This window comes from Symphalangus syndactylus, chromosome 1 (assembly GCF_028878055.3).
Source record: "Symphalangus syndactylus isolate Jambi chromosome 1, NHGRI_mSymSyn1-v2.1_pri, whole genome shotgun sequence".
NCBI lineage: Eukaryota > Metazoa > Chordata > Mammalia > Primates > Hylobatidae > Symphalangus > Symphalangus syndactylus.
In genome coordinates this window covers 40967014-40989260 of record NC_072423.2, presented here as the reverse complement: position 1 = coordinate 40989260, position 22247 = coordinate 40967014, and the positions used below count along the sequence as shown (strand labels likewise).

Below are 22247 nucleotides of genomic sequence, written 5' to 3'. Positions count from 1 at the left end.
TCCAATGTGCCATATACTCCCACAGTGCCTAGAAAAGATCTAGGCTTTGTTGCTGACAGGTCAGTGCCTTGTTCTATGCCATAGGCTCAAAGCTCTAGCCACTGGACACAACATCCATACACATGTCTTCTAAGGAGCCACAAGCTCACTGCTGTCCACAATGAACCACTGACACAGCTGCATATTCTAAGCATGACCTCCACCACCCCCACTACTCTTTAATCACCCCCGCTGTCCCCACCCCCAATTCCCCACTAGCCTAAGACTATACTTTACAGATGGTAACTGAAGGTCAACACCACCAATGCTGCAGGGTCCTGATGGAATGTGGTCTTAATGGAGACCTTTTTGGCACTGGAGTTGAACCCAATTTTGTAATATTTTATAGTCAGGGAGGGAAATCCAGAAACTGCACCAAAGTTTTAGTAAAAACAAGAGTTCTGGAGGGACACTCTCCACAGGGTGGGACAGCTATTGGTATTAAAACAAAAAAAGCTCCAAATTATATCACCAAACACAAACGGGAAAATGTAGAGAAAATGCAAACACACTAAAAATAATGATTTTCCCAAAACATGGATTTCTGCTCCTGAAGTGCTCCCCAGTGGTCTTCTCTGCCACTTCCCCCTATCCCACCTGCTGCCTGTCTCCAGCTGCCCCCATAACTTCCTGGCCTCAAGAGCAGCTGACCACACAGCTTGTCCTGTGTCCAGTACAAGTGTCCACACATGTGCCTTGTGCTGCAGCTTTCTTGCAGGAAGCTGTCTAGATACGCTCTCTCCTGCCCCTTTCCCATCCTCCTGTTCTCCTCTTATCTAGGCCACTAGACCTCCTGGTCACTACAGAGGTGAAAGGTCTTCCCCCTTCCAGACCTAAGCCACAGCCCCTGCTGGGTTGGAGCTCCCCTCTAGCCAGAATTCCCTTCTTGAATCTCAAGGAGCCCTAAGCTTCCAGAAGCTTCTGCCATGCAAGAACAGCCAACACATGGTAAGGTTTAGCATGCCCACATGTTCATTCAACAAACACTAGCTGAGCACCCTCCATGCACAGATACTCTTGACATTGCTGGGTTACTGGGCCACAGCAACGGACACACAGACACACTTCAGCCCTCATAGAACTAAGGCAGGTGCAGAGGGACTCACCGCAAGCACACACAGGTCATTCCTTGGCAGGGGCCTTGCAGCGCAAGCTGCCTACGCCCCTCTCTCACCCATAGCCCATGCCACTCACCCGGCAGAGCAATTAGAAAGGTCAAGGACAGTGTTTATTAGGATCAGGAGGAGAATTGTAGGTGCACACACCAGTTTCTCCTCTGAAAAAGAAGGAGGGGCTAGACTCATGCTTGGATACTACCACACTTCTGGGCTGCTCCTCACCAAGGGGCACCTGGGAACCCAAAGCTAAACCAGCTTATTCACTCTGGTGCAGACATGCAGAGAGAGAAAGTACCCAGATTCCAGCTACAGAGAATTTTTTTTTTTTTTTTTTTTTTTTTGAGACAGGGTCTTGCTTTGTCACCCAGACCGGACTGGAGTGCAATGGTGAGATCTTGGCTCATTGCAGCCTCAACTTCCTGGGCTCAAGTGATCCTCCCACCTTAGCCTCCCAAGTAGCTGGGACTACAGGCATGCACTATCACGCCTGGCTAATTTTTGTATTTTAGCAGAGATGGGGTTTCACCATGTTGCCCAGGCTGGTTGAACTCCTGGGTGCAAGTCATCCTCTCACCTTGGACTCCCAAAGTGCAGGGATTACAGGCATGAGCCACTGAGCCTGGCCAACTACAGAGAATTTTACACAATGTAATCATAACACTCTTTCTCCTTCCCTCTCTTCTCTCTCCCTCACTCCCACACATAACTTCCTTGTGTCACACCTCAGGTTTCTATTATATTTCCCTCTATATTTAGCAGTCTAAGTCTCCCCTGATAAGCAAAGAAGAGCTTAACCACAGACAAAGTGCATAATTTTAATTGTTGATCAGCAAGACAAGGGTGTGTGTGTGTGTGTGTGTGTGTGTGTGTGTTATGAGGAAAGGTGCTGGCAGCTATGTGACTGCCCAATATTCATTGAGCAAACTGACTTTTCTCTAAGCATTATTATTATTATTTTTTTTTTTTTTTGAGATGGAGTCTCGCTCTGTCGCCCATGCTGGAGTGCAGTGGCGCAATCTCAGCTCACTGCAAGCTCCGCCTCCTGGGTTCACGTCATTCTCCTGCCTCAGCCTCTCCGAGTAGCTGGGACTACAGGCGCCCGCCACCACGCCCGGCTAATTTTTTGTATTTTTAGTAGAGACGGGGTTTCACCGTGATCTCGATTTCCTGACCCCGTGATCCGCCCGCCTCGGCCTCCCAAAGTGCTGGGATTACAAGCGTGAGCCACCGCGCCCGGCCAACTCTAAGCATTATTATTAAAGGAATCATCTAAATTAAGCATATCCTCAGAGCACCAGGAGGGAGGGGCCCAGTAACATCACCAACTTCAAATGCAAAATCAATCTGTTTCACCGCCAGGTCTGCCATTGCCTCAGGACTCCATGGGTACAACGGGATGCTGGTAGGACTGCTGATGGCCGTGTTCTCGGATAAGTTAGACTACTACTGGTGGCTTCTGTTTCCTGTGACCTTCACAGCCATGGCCTGGTGAGGCACTTCATATTTTCTGCTCACAGCTCCATGGGGCCCCCAAGACACTTGTGTCTTACACTGGCCAGAAACAGGACATACACATGTGGGACCCAGCCCCTTCATAGCCAGGTTAGCTTGTCTGACACCATGAAAGCCCATGAGTTCTCTTGTAACACAAGGGGGTCATTTGGAGATATGGAATAAGGAGGATTCTTTTGTTTGTTTGTTTGTTTGACACAGAGTCTCACTCTGTCATCCAGGCTGGAGTGCAGTGGCGCAATCTTGGCTCACTGCAAGCCCCACCTCCCGGGTTCACACCGTTCTGCCTCAGCCTCCCAAGTAGCTGGGACTACAGGCACCCACCACCATGCCCGGCTAATTTTTTGTATTTTTAGTAGAGACAGGGTTTCACCATGTTAGCCAGGATGGTTCTCCATCTCCTGACCTCGTGATCCACCCGCCTCGGCCTCCCAAAGTGCTGGGATTACAGGTGTGAGCCACCGTGCCCAGCCAGGAGGATTCTTTAAATCAACGAAAGACAACTTTTTTTTTATTGCAATGGTAAACTTCCTGAACGACATTCTTAGTAATAAAAGTCAGCATTTCCTAAGTTATTCCTACGTGCTCAACACAGAGCTAAGCAGGGCTTATGCAGTGCTAAGTACAGCTACATTTGCCATCAGTTTACAGAAGGGAAGACCAAGGCATGCAGAGATTAAGTCACTTGCCCCAAGTTGTACTTTGTGGAAGTTTTTGATGCTGGCATTCCAAATCCAGTCTGCACTATTAAACCCCAGGTTGCATGGGAATCATCTATTATGTGGCCTAACCAAGACCTAAAAGCTGAAAACCTGCTTGTGATAGAAGCAGAGAGCTTTCTTGGAACAGAATATTTATATGTAAAGCATAGAATCTTTGAACTGGAAGTATCGGTTGAGATCTTGCTGGGCAATCACCTCATATTCTAGATGAAATAAGAAGGTCACCATGAAAGGGAGTTAGGAACAAATATTCACCTAGTGAAGGGTGTGCTGGGCCATTCACACACATGATCCTTAGTTCATGTAAATTTACATCAGGTCTGTCAAGCATCTTGGGGTCTCTGCAGTGTGCTCACTGTCATGGTGAACGTTTGTCCCCCAGACCCTGACTTCACATGTGTATACCACCCTGCTCTCAACTTCCCTCAAACAGGGAAGTTGTCAGCAATAAATCAGACAGGATGATTTATTTTTAACATCTCTAAGAAGTAAATGTCTTTCTTTGGTTTCAAAGTCTGCAGTTACTAAAACCAGTTAGTTTAATTTAGCTTAAGTACTGTTTTATTACTTTTTAGTAGTGCTTGCAAATAAATTACTACATTAAGCATTCTGGGCAATTTAGCTTTCTTCTTAGGGTTTCTTTCTTAATCCATTGGGACAAAAAGCCAAGACAGTCATTTCTATGGGGATTTTCTTAATGCCCCCCACGTTCCCGCCTGTGAAAACGAGAACTTGCCCTCATTTGCAACACATTTGGTTTAAAAACTACATAGATTAAGCCCCTCAACACAGCTCCTCAGCCACATTGCACTGGCTGGCAATTAGACTTCAGCGCCCCCCATCCCACTTCCCAATTTAAAGGACAAAAAACACTGAGCACCCGCCCCCCCGCCCCGGTCTCTGTGCTACTACTCCAGTGCATTCATCAATCCATTTATGGGGACCCTGAAATTCAAGTCATAGGGTAGGTATTCATAGTGCCATTTTCCAGATTCATTCAATAAACAAATATCTGCTGAGTGCCTGAAACTATTTGTTGAGTGAAAGGTCAATCCTAGATGCTGGGAATATTTGTAAACAAGGAAAAGTCTCTATTCCCTTGGAGCTAACATTCTTCTTGGCTAAGACAAACTCATAAGCTAGTTAATAAAAGGGATCATTTCAAGATGTGATAAGTGCTTTGAGGAAAGCAAGAGAGGCTAAATGGGACAGCAAATGATTCCAGACATGTGTGATCAGGGAAGACAACTTTACAGAGGGGACATTTGAGCTGTCGCCTAAATGATAAGAAGGCATCTGTCATCTGAAGATGTGGGTGAAGGATGTTACAGGCAGAAGCAGCCCCCAACTGGGGAAGTGTAATGTATTCTAGGAAGAGAGACAAGACTGGTGTGGCAGAAGCCCAGTGAAGGATGGAGTAGTGGCAGAAGGCGAGGGCAAGGACTCGATGAGAGTCAGACCAGGTACACCCTGTAGACCCAGTAAGCGTTTTGATTTCTGTATCAGCTGTGATAGAAAGCAGTTAGAGAGTTTTAGGCAGCGATGTGATGGGATATGGTTTAAATCTAAACAAATCACTCTGTTTGCAGGATGGAGATGGATTTTAACTGGAGTAAGAGTGGATGCTGGAAGCATCTGCTACAATAATCCACAATTGTCTGCTACAAAACCCCAGAGAGATGACAGTGTTTAGATTAGAGTGATATCCATGAACATGGTAAGAAGTGAGTGGGACTGGGGTATATTTTAAGGAAGATAGAGGCAACATAACTTGTTGGGAGGTTGTGGAATACCAAGGAGAGGAAAAAAAAAGAAAATTGAATACACTCCCTTAATTTGCCTAAGTACCTGGGTTGATACGAAAGACCAAGAGAAGAACTGGTTGGTGGCAGGAGACAGGATACAAATCAAGAATTCTGTTTGGACACATTATACTATAGACTTCCAAGTAGAGATGTTGTAAAGGCAGCTGGATGTACAAATCTGGAACACAGTGATATGATCAAGATTTGGGAGGCAGAAGCACACAAAAGCTTTCATCTATGGTACTAAAGACTATCACCCAACAGAGAAGATTTTTTTAAAGAGAGAGAAAAGATTCAAGGCAGAGTCATGGGCCCTTCCAACACTTAGAAGTCTGGCAAGAGAGGGGAAAAACCATCAAAAGAGACTAAGAAGGAACAGGCAAGAAGAAAACTAAGAAAATCCAGTGTCATGGTAGCCCAGACAGAAAGTATTTCAAGATGGTGGGCAGGTCCAACTGTCAAATCAAAGCAATAGGGAATGACCATGGACTTAGCAAGATAGATGCCATTGGTGAAATGGACAAGAGCCATTTCCATGCTGTAATGAGGGCACACACCTGATTGAAGTGGGTTTGGGAAAGACCAGGAGGAGAAAGATTGGGGATAGCACAGAAAGCCAACCATTTCGAGGGATACTGCCCTGAAGGGGAGCAGAGAAATGGAGCCACAGCTGGAGTGGCCATCAGGTTAAAGGGGGAAGATGTTTAAAGGTAGAAGATACTAGAGCATGTTATATCCTGATGAGAATGATCCAAAGAAAAAGAAGAGATTGAAGCTGCAGGAGAGAAAGGAGAAAATTACAAGAATGAAGTCCCTGAGGCAGATTAGATCCAAAGAACAGGGAAAAGAATTGGCCTGATGAAGGAGCAGGGATGCTTCCATTATGTGAAAAAGATAGAGAGGCAGATTATGTGGGAAGAAAGCAGACAGGGTGTGGATTTTATGGCTGGGAAAACAAGCCTTTCTCATCCTGTCACTTCTATTTTCTTAATGAAGTAAAGCCAGGTGGTTGGCTGAGGCTAAAGGGAAGCAGACAGTAAAGATTTGAGGAGAAAGGTGAAAATGTGAAATACTTGTCTCAGCAAGTTGGAGAGTTAATTGGTGAGGGATGTGTAGGAGGGTTTTCAGGAAGTCTTAAATGCCTTTTTGAAATTCATGATCATTCATTAAAAGCAGACTATTTAAACACATCATGCAACTTCAGGTTTTGCCCAGCAGGTCACTGAGTGTGGGTGATGTGGGGTATTCGGTGTCTAGGGTGGCTGGTGCCTTCCAGAGGAAACTGAAGCTAAGGGAGATTAATTACCTAACATTGTTCCTTCAGCCTGTATGCACATGAGTGAGTTAGGATTTGCACTAAGCTTCATCTGTCTCCAACATCCATTCTCCTTCCAAGGAAAAGGTGAAGAAGACAGAAGGTACAAACAACTGAAGGTTCTATTTTCCCCTGGCAGTTTCCGGAGTAGCTCTAAGTGTTTTTGCTGAAACTAGACCTGCAAATTACCCATATGCCATTGCAGCCTCCTCCTAGAAGGTCAGTCTTCTAAAATGTTATCACAGCCCTGAACAATAGTCATTGTACACCTTGGTGATTCAAAGGCAATACATTACATTTTGTTGAGTTTTCTAGGTTTAAAAAACAAGGAAATATTTCTATTATTTTATAAAGTGTTTTACTCAAAATAAGTTATGATATTTTTAAAATTTGTTTCTCAGAGGTGTACGCTTATGAAGCAGATGACAATAAATTTGCAAAAAAAAAAAAAAAAAAAGAAAAGAAAAAGGTAAGAGCTGAAATTGAATACCTTATTCTATTCCCTATCCCAGATCATTGGAACACTGGAGTCTCAAGGGGGCCAGGAATGCTGTGCCTAGGAGAGGAGGCAGTGGATGATACAGCGGCCAAAGCTGCTGAGACAATGTAGACCTCAGGATGTCACAGGGATTAACCCTTTGTCTCTTCCATCTTCAGCCCAGTTCTTTCTAGTGCCTTGAATTCCATCTTCAGCAAGTGGGACCTCCCGGTCTTCACGCTGCCCTTCAACATTGCAGTCACCTTGTACCTTGCAGCCACAGGCCACTACAACCTCTTCTTCCCCACAACACTGGTAGAGCCTGTGTCTTCAGTGCCCAATATCACCTGGACCGAGATGGAAATGCCCCTGGTAAGTTACCCAACGGTGATGAGTTGAGACCTCCATATTCCACTGCAGGCCCTCTCGCCAACCAATTTGTGGATTATCCATGCTCTCAACTTCTCTAGAAATATCTCTACCAGATGATGGACCTCAGCAGGGTATCAGAAAGGGTTGCTGCCACATCCATAGATCCTTTCAACAAGTACTTATTGAGCATGTAACATGGCCTGGACACTTTTTCAGATACTGATAATACAAGACAATGACATCCTGCTCTTCTATACGGGGAAACAGATAACACGCAAGTGAACAGATAAGCATTGACAGTACAGAATTGTGGTGGTTGAGTGAAAGATATTAGATAAAATGTATAGTCAGATAAAGGGGCAAGATACTAAAATAAACATTTAAAATTGGGATTTTAAAGGCATTAGCATAGAAGACAGAGGGTTAATTTTTATATACTCTCTCTCTTAGTGGTTCTCAGGCAGGGATAATTTTGCCCCTTGGAGACATTAGGCAATGTCTGGAGACATTTTTATTGTCAAGACTAGAGAGGTGCCCAGCACGCTGCTCCCAGGCTACTTCCCTCTTTCTCTTTGAAACAACAGAGAAAGGCCTTCCTTTTTGTTTAATCAGCTTGTTGTTGCTACATAAGAATTATGAGGAGTGTGAAGAAGGCCTGGTGCTTAGTAAATTTCCATGGCACACCTGACTGCCCTTCACCCCAGGGTGTCAGCTGCGGCCTGGGAGCAGTGTGCTGGGAGGGAAGGCCGCCCTGGGGCACAGCTCACCAGGGTGAACTATGGATCCCAGCGGAGGAAGCTTCATTCTAAACTCAGGCTCCATTCCAAGGCCACTCATTCCCTCATTCCTCTCATTCTTGACCGCTTGGGCTTAAAATCTGCGTTCCCAGATGGAAAGGTGGACGTGAACTCCCCTCAGCATCCCACATTCCTCAGATGTTGGCAATCATGGGATATTTATTAAATAGACTTCCAGCCTGTTCCCAACATTTAAGCTGAGTTCCCTGGTCTGGTACAAAGTGTTTTCTGGGTTTCTATAAATAAATATGATTGAGCACCCCTCCCTTCCCATTCCTTTCACAAGATTATAAACTCTGGTCCAAACAGCAATTTGTTATTAAAAGGCAATTCATTCAGAGACAAGAGTGAGCAAAGCTTAAGAGCCCTCTAGGCTCTTCAAATACTACTCCCTGAAGAAATCATGCTTATTCCAGAATTAAATCAAATTGTCAAAAAGTACAAAATTTGGTCCAAAGGGAGAAACTAAATTATTCCCAACATCTACAGCAACATCTATAGTAGATCATCTATAACTAATCTCCCATTGCATACTAGACTCACCTGAGGCCCTGCCATGCCCCATATCAATTAAATCAGCATGTCTAGGGAAGAGCTGGGCATCAGTATTTGTTTAAAGATTCCCAGGGGATTCCACTGTACAGCAAAGTTTGGGAACCACTGACCTAATCAATTCCTATTTGTTAAGCACCTATGGTGTACCTGAGCATAAAGGGCCCTGTCCTCACAGAGGTCACGTGACCTGGCAATGGTGAAAAGAACTACAGAGTCTTAAAGCTGGAAGATCATCTGCCAAGCCAGCCTCCTCTTACAGATGAGGATGTGACATGCTCACAGTCACACAATGAACTGTGCAGAGCCCTGATGGAAGCTGGAGCCCTCTACTCCCAGGCCAGTGCTCTGCCTGCCCTGCCATTCTCTCTCCTTTCTTTTTCTGCCCTCAAAGGACTCCGAAAATATCGACAATTCAGCCTGGCCAGAGAAAAGCCATCTGTCAGCACTGCCAAACAAATCCTCCCCAATTCCAGCACCACCAAGTTACTCTCAGGCTCAGGGATGTCTGGGCTTCAGGCCATTCTCCAGATGTGCCACATACTACCTTTCCACAATGCTATGCAGTCTTCGAGAGCAGGGGACATGCCTACTGCTCCTTTCCAAGGGCTCACAACCCCCAGGGTAGCAGTGAATGGGCAGGGGCCACCAAAGAGGATGTGTCAGCAGTGGCTTGACAAAGAGACAGGAAGGGCGACAAAGACCTCAGACCTGAGCTAGGGGTCAAGCTCAGAGCCTCTAGCCTGCACCTGACCAACAACAGGCTGGGTGACTTTTAGTCAAATCATACATCAAAATGGCCTAGTATATTTTCAATATCCCTCGAATATTTGTATGGATTTCAGAAGGTCTAGAGGAAATCCCCGAGGCCCTGAAACTCCCAGCAGCATTCTAGGGAGGAGGTGCATTCTGGTCCCCTCAAAGCAGAAGCCGTACGTTCCTCAGAAGCATCCGTGCCCAGCCCATGTTGGGGGCCCTGGCTTTGCATGAGGGATGCTCAGATGCCTGCTGGGTGGTAGAGTGAGGAGCTGTTTGTTCCAGCTCATGCCTCCCATGTTCTCTCACATGCTGGAGGGTGCAGTCATCCTCCCGTTCCACTCCATCACTCCCTGAGGAATGGCTCAAATCTGGCCCTGAGTCTGGTTTTTGCATTATTGTCCCATGCTCCAGTGACCTGTATTCTGTTAACTTTGCAGCTGTTACAAGCCATCCCTGTTGGGGTCGGCCAGGTGTACGGCTGTCACAATCCCTGGACAGGCGGCGTGTTCCTGGTGGCTCTGTTCATCTCCTCGCCACTCATCTGCTTGCATGCAGCCATTGGCTCAATCGTAGGGCTGCTAGCAGGTAGGACAGAGCTCTCTCTCTCTTCAGGTCCTCAGAGTAATTCACTCAAGGTCACCTCTCCCCTACATACAGCAAATTTTCCAGACGTTCTCTTCCCTGGAGTTTTAAATACTTCCAGGGAGTCAGGCACGGTGGCTTATGCCTATAATCCCAGCACTTTGGGAGGCCGAGGCAGACAGATGACCTGAACTCAGGGTGAAAACCCATCTCTACTAAAAAAGAAAAATAAGTACAAAAATTAGCTGGGCATGGTGGTGGGCACCCATAATCCCAGCTACTTGGGGAGCTGAGGCAGGAGAATCGCTTGAACCCAGGAGGCAGAGGTTGCAATGAGCCAAGATCGTACCACTTCACTCCAGCCTGGGAGATAGAGTGAGACTCCGTCTTAAAAAAAATAAAATAAAAAATACATGTGGGGAAATGCAGGGGGGTAAGAACCAAGTTGGCCTGCAAACTGAGCCCCTGGAGCTGAGGATGCCGGAGGGACACAGGGGTGGGGGCGGGAGCAGTAACCAAGACCAACTGTGATAAAATAAATGGCCCAGCACTTTGAAATTTTTGGTAAGATACAAAGAAAATTGTTCTCAAACATTGGATTGCCATTTAACAAACGTGCTTTAATATTGCTACCTGTGTATATGTATGTATACACATTTAGATAGGTATTTGCTCTTTCTGACAACAGAGTCAGAGATTGGGGTAGGAGCATTGGGAGTAGGAACCTGTTTTAGAGTTCTTCCAATATTTTTCAAAGATTTTTTGGAAGCAAAACTTTAAAAAGTATTTTTTTATTTGGAAATAATTTTAAACTCATCAAAAAATGGTAAAAATAAAAATATGAGGCATCTGTAAATTATTTCCCCAGATGTACCCACTGTTCACATCTTATTCCTTCTGTTGTATCATTCCTCTATCTACATATATCCATAAGTGTATAGGGATATTTTTCCAGAGCACTTGAAACAACTTTTTAAAAATATTTGTTTAAATCTTCAAACCTTTTTGGAAACTTTCTTGCTAAGACTGCAGTTGCTGTAGTCAAAGGAATAAGAAGGGGCCTAGAATCCCACCTCCTTGCCTCTTCTCACCCAGGAGGAAGCAGTCAGACCTCCAAGTGAAGCCTGTGGCTTTGGTAACTGGTTTGGAAACCACTGTTCTCTTCTCATTGAAGGTCTCCTAAGACCAGATGCCATTTATAGAGGCTCTTTTGATGGGCAGGTTTGGAGATGTGGGGTGAACAACAGCCTGGAGGCCACCCTGAGACCTGGCACCAGCCCCAGGGTGGTCTTTGTTCTGTGGCCCAGAATCAGACAGAAATACCACACCTTGTCCCATAGCCCTGTCAGTGGCCACGCCCTTTGAGACCATCTACACAGGCCTCTGGAGCTACAACTGCGTCCTCTCCTGCATCGCCATCGGAGGCATGTTCTACGCCCTCACCTGGCAGACTCACCTGCTGGCCCTCATCTGTGGTAGGTGTTCAGAAAAGCTGACAACCAGGTTACTCTGGCTATTCCTTCCCCCCTTGTTTATGTGAAACCCGTGGGGACCACTAATCAATTCTGTTCAGCAGTGACAGAAGGCCAATGGCTTGCGTCCTAATGTCAGTGCTGCCCTTAACAGCTGGGGATTTCAGGTCCCTTTTCTGTCAAATGGGATCACAACCACTGAATGGTGTTATACTTACACAGTGTTGTAAAGTGTACAAGGAAATCACATACGCATTTCCTTGTGTGCTAATGACAGCATTCCTGCTCTCTATAACTCTTCATTCAACAACTGTTTATACAGCACCATCAAGTGCCAGGACCTAGTCTAGGCATAGAAGATACCATGGTGACTACATCCTCATGAAGCCACAGCCTAGGAGAAGAGAAGTAATTGCACAAATAATTACTAAGGCTGCAGCGTCCACAAAGGTTGTTGGAATGATCCAGTGAGGTGATGTACCAGGAGCACTAAAAATCGTAACAACATTATGGAAGCTCAATTTCCATAAACAGAGAATATGCTGCCAGAAGGGAAATCAGCCATACTCCTTCTCACACACCTGTATCCCAGCACCATACCCTGTTATATAAATATACGAACTCACTTAATCCCCCCAAGAATACCACCAGGCATAGCCTGCCTGGCCCATTTTACAGATGAGGAAATGAGGCTCAGAGGGGCTAATTAACTTGCCCTAGAAGATAGCTATTAATGGCAAAAGGGAGAGTCAATTCCAGCCCCAGCTTGCCACCAGCTCTCCTCTCCTGGCATTGTTCTCTGGAAGCAGGACAGGACATTAATAAATAAAACTAGAGTCAAGGAAACAGAAGACTAGCATCTGGAACAGCTTCTCCTTTGTTTTTTCCCACTTAGGCATGGAGACTGAGAATGACTTCCATATCTGTTGTATCCCCTCAGCAGCCAGCACGAGGCTGGCCATGGAGACAGTGGGCCCAGTAAATATTTGTCAAGTCAAAAGTGCCTGTTATTTTGAAGTTCAGACTGTAACTGCCTTTGGCCTTCAGAGAAGTGGCAGATTCCAGTGGCTGGAATCATCTGGGAAGCCTACAGGGGGAGGCTAGGGTTTATCTCAACACTTCCAGTAGGATCTGAGTTGACAGAGAGGGAAGAGGTGTTCTGGAGAGAGAAGGGGAAAGAGCAAAGCTGCAGGGCAGAAGGAGTTTATCCAGAGGCACCAGCTACATGGACGAGTTTTCCTGACTGTCCTCAGGACCCAGCTCCCATGGGGGAACCCAGCTGCCTGGCTCCTGGGGACTGGTTCAGGGGTCTAGTAAGGTTCAACCCTGGTGAGACCTGGTGAACATCAAGCAGCATCACAGCTGCTCAGAGTCTTGAATAGGAGGGACCTTGGCAGGAGCTCGTATAGTCTGACCACTCTTCCCCTACAACAGACAATCATCCAGCCTATACTAGCTCTTCGCCACCATCAGCGTAGACTAGCATATGATGTTTATTGACCCCTGACTCCATGCAAGGCCACTGTGGAAGCAGGGAGGGGACAAAAGGAAATATAAGTTTTAATCTCTGCCCAAAGAATGAACAGTCTGGTGGGAGACAGGCCTCACCTATCTACAGAGATAACAAATGCCAGGCAAGCATGCCAGATGTCAGGGCATGGTGCAGAATCTGAGGCTGCAGGAGAGAGGGTGGGGCTCCTGTTCTTGGTCTGGGCTCCCCGGTCTGCAATTGCAGTGGCTTAGGGGGAAGGCCCTGGGAAGCTCACTCTGGTGATCCTTGTTCCTCCACAGCCCTGTTCTGCGCATACATGGAAGCAGCCATCTCCAACATCATGTCAGTGGTAAGTAAGTGTGGATTCTCCTGAACACTACCCCAAAGTGCTCTTCCCAGAGCTTCTGGACATATGGGGTTGTGGGGGCTCAGAAAGGAACATTGAGAGGGTAATGGTAGCTGGTGCTGACACAGCATCTCTGTCAAGGTTTATCTAAGGTTGTCCGGAGGAGGATAGACAATTGCATACATGTACCTCTAGGAGAGGGAGGTGCGTGTGTGTTGAAAGATTGCAATGTAACTAGCAGTGGAAAACACGGACGGACAGATGGAGCGGTGTGACTGGACGTGGGGGAACATCCTCAGGCCAATTTTCAGCCCCATCACTGAAAGATTCTGATTGTACCTCAAATTATCTGTTTTGTTTTTGTTTTCTTTGCAAGACAGGGTCTCACACTGTTGCCCAGGCTGGAGTGCAGTAGTGCAATCTTGGCTCACTACAGCTCCAACCTCCCAGGACTCAAGCCATCCTCCCAGTTCAGCCTCCTAAGTAGCTGGGACTACAGGCATGCACCACCACGCCCAGCTGTCTTTTGTATTTTTTGTAGAGACGGGGTCTCACTTTGTTGCCAAGGCTGGTCTGGGCTCAAGTGATCCTCCCACCTTGGCCTCCCAAAGTGCTGGGATTACAGGCGTGAGCCACTGCATCCAGCCCCAAATTCTTTGACCAACTACTGTGACATTGCAAATCCAGGAATATCAATGCCTTCACTGGAGGGAGGATCTCCATCCTCAACGCCTGTCACATCCTTCTCCCCCAGGGTCCCCAGCCCAACACAGGAAACTAGGAAACTTCCTCAGTCCCCGATGCTTTTGTTTCCAGGTGGGCGTGCCACCAGGCACCTGGGCCTTCTGCCTTGCCACCATCATCTTCCTGCTCCTGACGACAAACAACCCGGCCATTTTCAGACTCCCACTCAGCAAAGTCACCTACCCCGAGGCCAACCGCATCTACTACCTGACAGTGAAAAGCGGTGAAGAAGAGAAAGCCCCCAGCGGTGACTAGCCATGTTCGGGGAAGAAATGCTCTTTGCCTGACCTGATGTCCTCTCCCTGTGTTCTCCGCTCTGGTTCAATCAGTTGCAGCACTCACCTTCTTTGCCTCTCCTTGCACCTGTGTAGAACCAAGCACACCTATAACTTTCTTTCCCTGAAGCTGATTTTCATTCTCTGCCAGAACCTCCATAACTATCTATTGTGCGACATTAAGGGAAGTTGGTATTACAGTAAAATTTCTGGAGTTAGCAATAAGGTGTGTGTCTTAAATGTTGTTGACTTAAAACAAAAACAGTAGTCTTTTGGAAAGGTAATTAACAGATGATCTTCTTGGCATGTTAAACTAAATAATAGATGCTATAAAATCAAACTTGTTGAGTGGTTCCTAGGCAGACACAGAGTAGGGGGGTAAGTCAGGGGACACAGGCTAGGAAGGGAAGGCTCTCTAGTGGCTGAGCTAGAGACTAATGACCACAAAGAGAGGAATTTCACACTAATGGGATTTTAAAGTCAAAACAGGGACGACTGGGGCAGGGAATTATCTAAATAAAGAGTCTTAACCATTCAGTGGTCTTTGTAAGGGGCAAGGCGATATTCCATAGCAAGGAGGAATTAATAAATTGGAATCCTATATATGACTTTATTAGGGAGGATAAGCATTTCCTAGTTTAGGTCAAATCAGCATCTCTTTAAAATTTAATTTTTTTAAGTTCTGGGATACACGTGCAGAACATGCAGTTTTGTTATATAGGTATATATGTGCCGTGGTGGTTTGCTGCACCTATCAACCCATCATCTAGGTTTTAAGCCCCACATGCATTAGGTATTTATCCTAGTGCTCTCCCTCCTCTTGCCTCCCATCCCCCAACAGGGCCCAGTGTGTGATGTTCCCCTCCCTGTGTCCACGTGTTCTCACTGTTCAACTCCCACTTATAAGTGAGAACATGTGGTGTTTGATTTTCTGTTCCTGTGTTAGTTTGCTGAGAATGATGGCTTCCAGCTTCATCCATGTCGCTGCAAAAGATATGAACTCATTCTTTTTTATGGCTGCATAGTATTCCATGGTGTATATGTTCCACATTTTCTTCATCCAGTCTATCAAGACTTTGCTATTGTATACAGTGCTGTGATAAACATAACGTGTGCTTGTGTCTTTACAATAGAATGATTTATAATCCTTTCAGTATATACCTAGTAATGGGATTGCTGGGAAAAATCAAACCAGCATCTCTAAGCAGAGAGAGATTTCAGTTAAGGAAAGTACCTGAGTTCCATGTGTAAAAAGCTTGGGAAATTTATTTCATTCTTCTATTTGCTTGTGAGCATGGGAGGCTTTATGAAGTGTATGATATTTAAAACAAATAGGTAGCCCTGACTATAGAAAGACAAACAAACAATTATCTATGAATTTCATAATTTTGTTTCCCAACTATAGTCAATAGCTTTCATTTGGTCTTTAAATATACATATATATATACAAATATACATATATATCTATATATACATATACATATATATATAGATCGGGGTCAGCAAACTTTTTCTGCAAACAGCCAGATAGCAAATATTTTCTGCTGGGAAGCCATATATTCTCTTTGGCAAAGTCTTAACCCTCTCATTATAGCATAAATGTAGCCATAGACAACGTGTAAATGAATGAGTATGGCTATGTATCAATAAAACTTGATTAAACAGGCAGTGAGCTAGATTTGGTCCACAAGCTGTATTTTGCAGATCCCTGATAGAGACAGTCTACATACTAATGCTTACAAACTGGTGGGCAGTGCACAGGCCCAAACAGACACCACCAAGTCCATTGCGACATAGCGAAGGGGTTTTACATGCTGGATGACGGCATAAAGACCCTCAGGAAATGGAGGACACCCAGAAAAGTGAGAGTAGCATGACTGGAATCAGGAGGACCTGCTCTGGGGCTACTGGAGAACTAGGACACCCAGTGATGTGCACTAAGGGGCGCAGTTTTAAACCAAGACCTGCCTTCCACTTTGTCTGGGAACTATTTCTAAGGCTCACTCTTCTCCAACCTCTCACTCTGTTGTTCTCTCATCTGCCAGAAAGCACACCACTCTTGGACAAGGAAAAACTGATGATCCTTCAGTGCTGGAATTTTCCAGGCAGGAAGGACAAGGAGGTTGAGAGAATCCCAAGGTTGGAAAGGAGTGTGAAGGTCAGGTGGTCCCATCCCATGATGCATGAAAACCTCTATAATATTAGGATAAGGGCTTCAGTTCTCTGCCAGGCTTCCAGAACAGATTCAATTACCAAAAATGGAGGCAAGTTTCCCAAAGTATTTTAACAACAGATAACCAGAACCAGAGACCCCATTCATTGCCCTTGAAAATCCCCTCCTGTCTTCATTAAGCCCTTTGAGGCTGTCCACCCAAAGCATTGGGTCTGATTGGGAACTGTCTTTTAGCCACGCTTACTGGATCCCCAGGAGAGGAAAACTATTTGGATATAAAAAAATTATTTCAGCTGATTTGGACAAGATTATCGCTCTCTTTTCCCACCAACTCCCCCATCTCCCCCACCCCTGCCAACTCTTCACCTCCTCTCATGAGACTGGAGAACTCCTGGAGTGATCTTGTCCCACCTTCCCCAGGGCTTCCCCACCTCATCCACCTGCTGAATGGGTAGGTAAAAAGATCTCTAAACTTACAGATTCACAGCACCAACATGAGGTTGCATGGGGGCAGGCCATGATGAGAGAAGAAGAAGGGTTTGGGGAACAATATTCTGGAGGTTTTTCTACCATCACACCAAACTACCAGCAACAGCTCTTGGCTGTACAAATGAGAGTGTCTATGTTGAACATAAATATGCAATCATTAAAGATGTGTCAGTTTGGAGAGAAAGGGACTTTAGAGGAGGCTGTGTCTCAAACTCTTTCCCTATCGCACCCATCTTCCACTCTCCCTCTCCCAGTCTCTGCCCTCCCCAACACTTTCTCCCATCTTAATCTCCTCTCATACAACACTGATGAATTCTATCAGCCACGACAGTCTTGTCCTGCTGCACTTTAAAATGGCAGATCTTAAATCGTCTTTCCAATTTCTTCCATAATTGACAGTCAAGTTTTCTGCTTCATCTTGAGTCAAGCTTGAGCATTTGCTAAGATATAATCAATTTTCTTTAGCTTTAAATGTTTGTTGCCATAGAGTTACTTATAATGTTCTCATAGAATAATTTCAGTCTCTCCTGTATGCATGGTTTTATCCCCTTCTCATTTCTACTCTTACATAATTTTGTTATCTCTTTTCTTTAATCAGGTTTGCAAGGGGTTCATTAATTTTATCGACTTTTTCAAAGAAGTGATTTTGGATTTATTTGTTCTTTCTACTTGTTTTGGTTTGTTTTCTATTGATTTATTTTTCCTGTTTTCTTAAGGTTTAAATGTTATTTTCTAATGTTTTAAAATTGACGTAGAATTCCTTCATTTTAGGTCTTTCTAACAACAAAGCCATTTACAGCTATTAATTTTCTCCTGAGTACAGCTTTAGCTGGGTACTATAGGTTTTAGAATAAAGGCGTCTACATTTATCATTTTTTAAATAGTTTGTAATTTTAATTTTTATTCCTCTTTGGTTGTTTGAGGATTATTTAATAATGGGTTTCTTAATTTCTAGCATTTAGGAATCTTTTACTTTTTAACTTTGTATATCTAGTTTTATTAATTATGATCAGAAAACATGGCCTGTAAAAATCTTTATTTTAAAATTGTGTGAATTTTTCTTCGTTGCCAAGTACCTGATTGATTTTGGACATATAAAATGAAATTTTACTTTGAAAGAAATACATATTAAATTGATTTGTTAATTGTATTATTCAATTTCTCTATGTTCTTATTTTTTTGTATATGGGGTCTTAATTCTGAAAAGGGTTTGTTAAAAATCAACTATATTGTACAGTTTCATTAGTTTATCTTTGCATTTCTAAAACATTTACCTCATATAATTAGTTACCACATTGTTTGATGCCTATTAATTTATGACAATCTTTTTCTTCAAAAATTTTGCCTATTATTATAAATTACCCTCTTTATTCTAGTTAATTTTTTTTTTTTTTTTTTTTTTTTTTGAGACGGAGTGTCAGCTCTGTCGCCCAGGCTGGAGTGCAGTGGCGTGATCTCGGCTCACTGCAAGCTCCACCACCCGGGTTCACGCCATTCTCCTGCCTCAGCCTCCAGATTAGCTGGGACTACAGGCACCTGCCACCACGCCCGGCTAATTTTTTGTATTTTTAGTAGAGACAGGGTTTCACCGTGTTAGCCAGGATGGTCTCGATCTCCTGACCTCGTGATTCCCCCACCTGGGCCTCCCAAAGTGCTGGGATTACAGGCATGAGCCACCACGCCCTGCCTAGTTAATGCTTTTAACCATCACTCCAATTTAACCAATATTAATGTTGTTGTACCTTCTTTCTTTCTGATATTTTCTTATCCCTTTGTTTTAACCTTTATCATTTCTTAATTTTTAACTTTATTACTTTTAACTATATTTTTTAAAAATAACATATAGCAATGTTTCATATTTTTACCTAATCTCAGTGTTTCTATAAGTTAACCTCTTCACATCTTATGTAATAATATACTAGTTTTTTTCTTTCACTTGCTTTTTTACTATTCATTTTTCTTTGCTTTTTTGTTTTTTCATTTTTCTCGTTTTACAAGTTTGATCATGATACTCCCTCTTTCTTTCTTCCCTTTGTTAATTTGGAAAGTCCACTGTTGTTTTACATTCTGCCAGCAGTTACTGCTCCTTTCCCAACACTCATAATCAAAAGCATATTTGTCTCTCACGAGGTCAGGAGATCGAGACCATCCTGGCTAACATGGTGAAACCCCGTCTCTACTAAAAACACAAAAAATTTGCTGGGCATGGTGGTGGGGGCCTGTAGTCCCAGCAACTCGGGAGGCTGAGGCAGGAGAATGGCGTGAACGCAGGAGGCGGAGCTTGCAGTGAGCCGAGATCACGCCACTGCACTCCAGCCTATGAGAGCAAGCGAGACTGTCTCAAAACAAAAAAAAAAAAAGCATATTTGTCTCTTATTATATAAAAACAAGATGAAAAATACTTTTTCCTGACAAGATACCCCATTTCTCCAATGATCTTTCCCTACCCCGAGGAACTAAGGCCTTTGAAATAATTTCACTATTCCCCTCCCCAGCACCCCAGTACCTAAAATGAGTTTACTTCTCCAGCTATCTCCCACTCCTAAATTGTGCTAAGATCATTTATCATTTTTAATTCTTTCCACTTGCAATATGCCTCTTCTTTTCACAAGAATTCTTACTGAGCCCCTACATCATACATTCCCAGCCATTCTATCGTCCATTTGGAGTTTTCCATTTGTATTGAACGTGTTACATTTTATTACTCTTTCCTCTGTTCTTCTTCTCCTGTCTTGCTATCTCTGTTCCAATTCATTTATTACTTGTTTACAACTCTTTGTATTTTCTTGAAGTAATATATGAGAGAATATGGTGACATATATTCTTTGACCCTTTGCATGTCCACAGAGTTTCTTACCCCGGCAGAGGGCGACATTTTGGAGGCGAGGGGCTCCTGCCCTGCAGTCACTCCCCTTAGTGGTCTCTAGATGTTGTTCCTTCATTTTCTGGCTTTTCAGTGTTACACATGAGAAATCTGGTACCAATCTCATTCTTTTTCCTTTGTGAATGTTCCTGTTCTTTCTTTCTAGATGACTGTTAGTTGTCCTTTTTGTCTTCGGAGTTCAGGAATTTTATGAAGCTAAGCCCAGGGGTGTGTATTTTCTTATCAATCCTGCCTCTTAATCTGCGAACTCAAGTCTTTCTTCAGTTTAGCAACTTTTCTTCTAAGATTTGATTATCGGTTTCCCTCCATCTCTTCCTTTTTCTGTTTCTGGAACTCCTATATCCGTGTGATGGGCCTCCTTGATCTCTATTTCAAGTTGCTTATGTTCTTCTTCACAATTTTTATCATTTGTATTTTTGCTCTGCTTTGAGATATCCCTTCCATTTGACCTTCCAGGCCACTGATTTAGGTCCCAACAATAACCTTTCTTTTCTTCAATTCAACGGATAAGTTGAATTTTTTTAGTTTAAAAATCATATTTTTAGTTTCAGAAAATCTTTGAGGGCTAAAATAGAAGCTCCATGTGTGTTTATGATTTTTTTTTTTTCTGTCTCCTCTTGCTCCAGAAATCAGACACAGCTTCTCACAACTCCTGGCCCCAAGCTTCTGCCCATTCCCCTTAATCCATCACAGCTGGGCCCCTGTGTAGCCTGCCCTGGGCCATTTGCCAACTTTCATGAGCTGCGAAACTCTGTCTGCCTCACAGCCTAACCTCATTCACTCATTCATCCAGAAGACATTGCATGAGGAACTATTAATGTGTTACTCAGGCCCCAGGATTGATAACAAACCAGGAAAGAATCAGACCAGCTCCTGCCTTCAAGGAATTCATTTTATGGGAATTTACCTGGCCAGGTGAATAGTCTCACCTGAGGTGAAGATGAGGCTGCGGACTGCCTGAGCCCACTGAAGATCACAGCACCACAGAGTTTTTTTTTTTTTTTTTTTTTTGAGACTGAGTTTTGTTCTTGTTGCCCAGGCTGGAGTGCAATGGCGCGATCTCGGCTCACTGCAACCTCCACCTCCAGGTTCAAGCGATTCTCCTGCCTCAGCCTCTCGAGTAGCTGGCATTACAGGCACCCGCCACCATGCCCAGCTTTTTTTTTTTTTTTTTTTTTTTTTTTTTAGTAAAGACGGGGTTTCAGCATGTTGGCCGGGCTGGTCTTGAGCTCCTGACCTTGCCAGGCTGATCTTCTGTTTAAAAGTGTTTTAGGCATGATTTTAAGGGTTCCAGGAAGATTTCAGTGCCTTTTCCTCTTGTATCCCCTATCTTTCCATTACCTGTGGCCCAAGCGTTCCCAGCCATTCCTTCAACTTAAGGCTTTAAATCTGTTCAACTGCAAACAGTCCTGAGAAGGTACCACAGTAAGCATGGTCAATCATTTGTATCTTAGGCCAAAGGAGCCATTTCTGAGAACAGTTTTGATGAAAAGGGAAGAAAGAGTACAAAGAAAAATGGGTGGTACATTTCGAGAGGGTCTTTGGCAAAGGAGAGCATGCCAAGATGAGGCCAAGCTGGATGGATGAGGGTCTGGAGCACCCTCATCTCACAGGGGATGATGATGAAGCTGGCTGTGTTTGGCTTGGAGAAGAGATGAAAGATCTGGGGCCGTGTGTGTCTGAAGTATTAGGTAATGCATGTGGGATAAGTCAACTTGTTCAGTGTTTCTCCAGAGCACAGAGCGAGTGCACTAGGTGGGAGTGATAAACAAACGGACTTTGAATCAGTGGAGAAGGGCACTTTTTAACAATGGAAGTTGCTTGAGAGATAATGTCCTATGAGGTCCTAAGATTTCTGTCCTGATAGTGCAGGAGCAGGGTGTGGAGGCCGGTTGGAGATGCTTGTTTTGGGTGGGTGACCAGACCAGATTACCACTGCAGCCTCTCTTTTCCATTCCCAACTTTCTGTGACTCTATGGCCCCGAGTTCCCATGGAGGAATAAAGAGGAGTTATCACTGAGGTGGTAGAAAAGGTAAGAACATGAAGACCATGTGTACCAAAAATATACCACAAGTGCCTTTACTACTTTTCTAGACTTGACCAGTTAGCCATTTGGCCACTTTACCAAAATGCTCAACATGGTTGCTTACATGGACAAAAGCTGGGGACCAATATTATTCAACTCTTCTTGGCGTTGACATTCTCCTTCCCATCACTCTCCCCTCTGAAGGGACTCTCTTTCTGGTCAACCCTCTAAGATCCACCTGTCAGGAAACTGTCTTCACAGCCTGAGTTTGTGGTTATATCAGACCAGTGTGCA

General features: G+C 44.3%; 1 protein-coding gene across 1 annotated transcript in view; it reads left to right on the top strand.

Moving 5' to 3' along the window:
* Nucleotides 1-22247, top strand: part of SLC14A2 (solute carrier family 14 member 2) — a 471086-nt gene that overhangs the window by 418219 nt on the left and 30620 nt on the right. Inside the window, exons 6-11 of the mRNA XM_055233428.2 lie at nt 2517-2645; nt 7169-7361; nt 9907-10054; nt 11392-11526; nt 13315-13364; nt 14178-14352. Coding sequence (XP_055089403.1) covers nt 2517-2645; nt 7169-7361; nt 9907-10054; nt 11392-11526; nt 13315-13364; nt 14178-14352 — 830 coding nt within the window. The remainder of the gene's footprint in view (nt 1-2516; nt 2646-7168; nt 7362-9906; nt 10055-11391; nt 11527-13314; nt 13365-14177; nt 14353-22247) is intronic.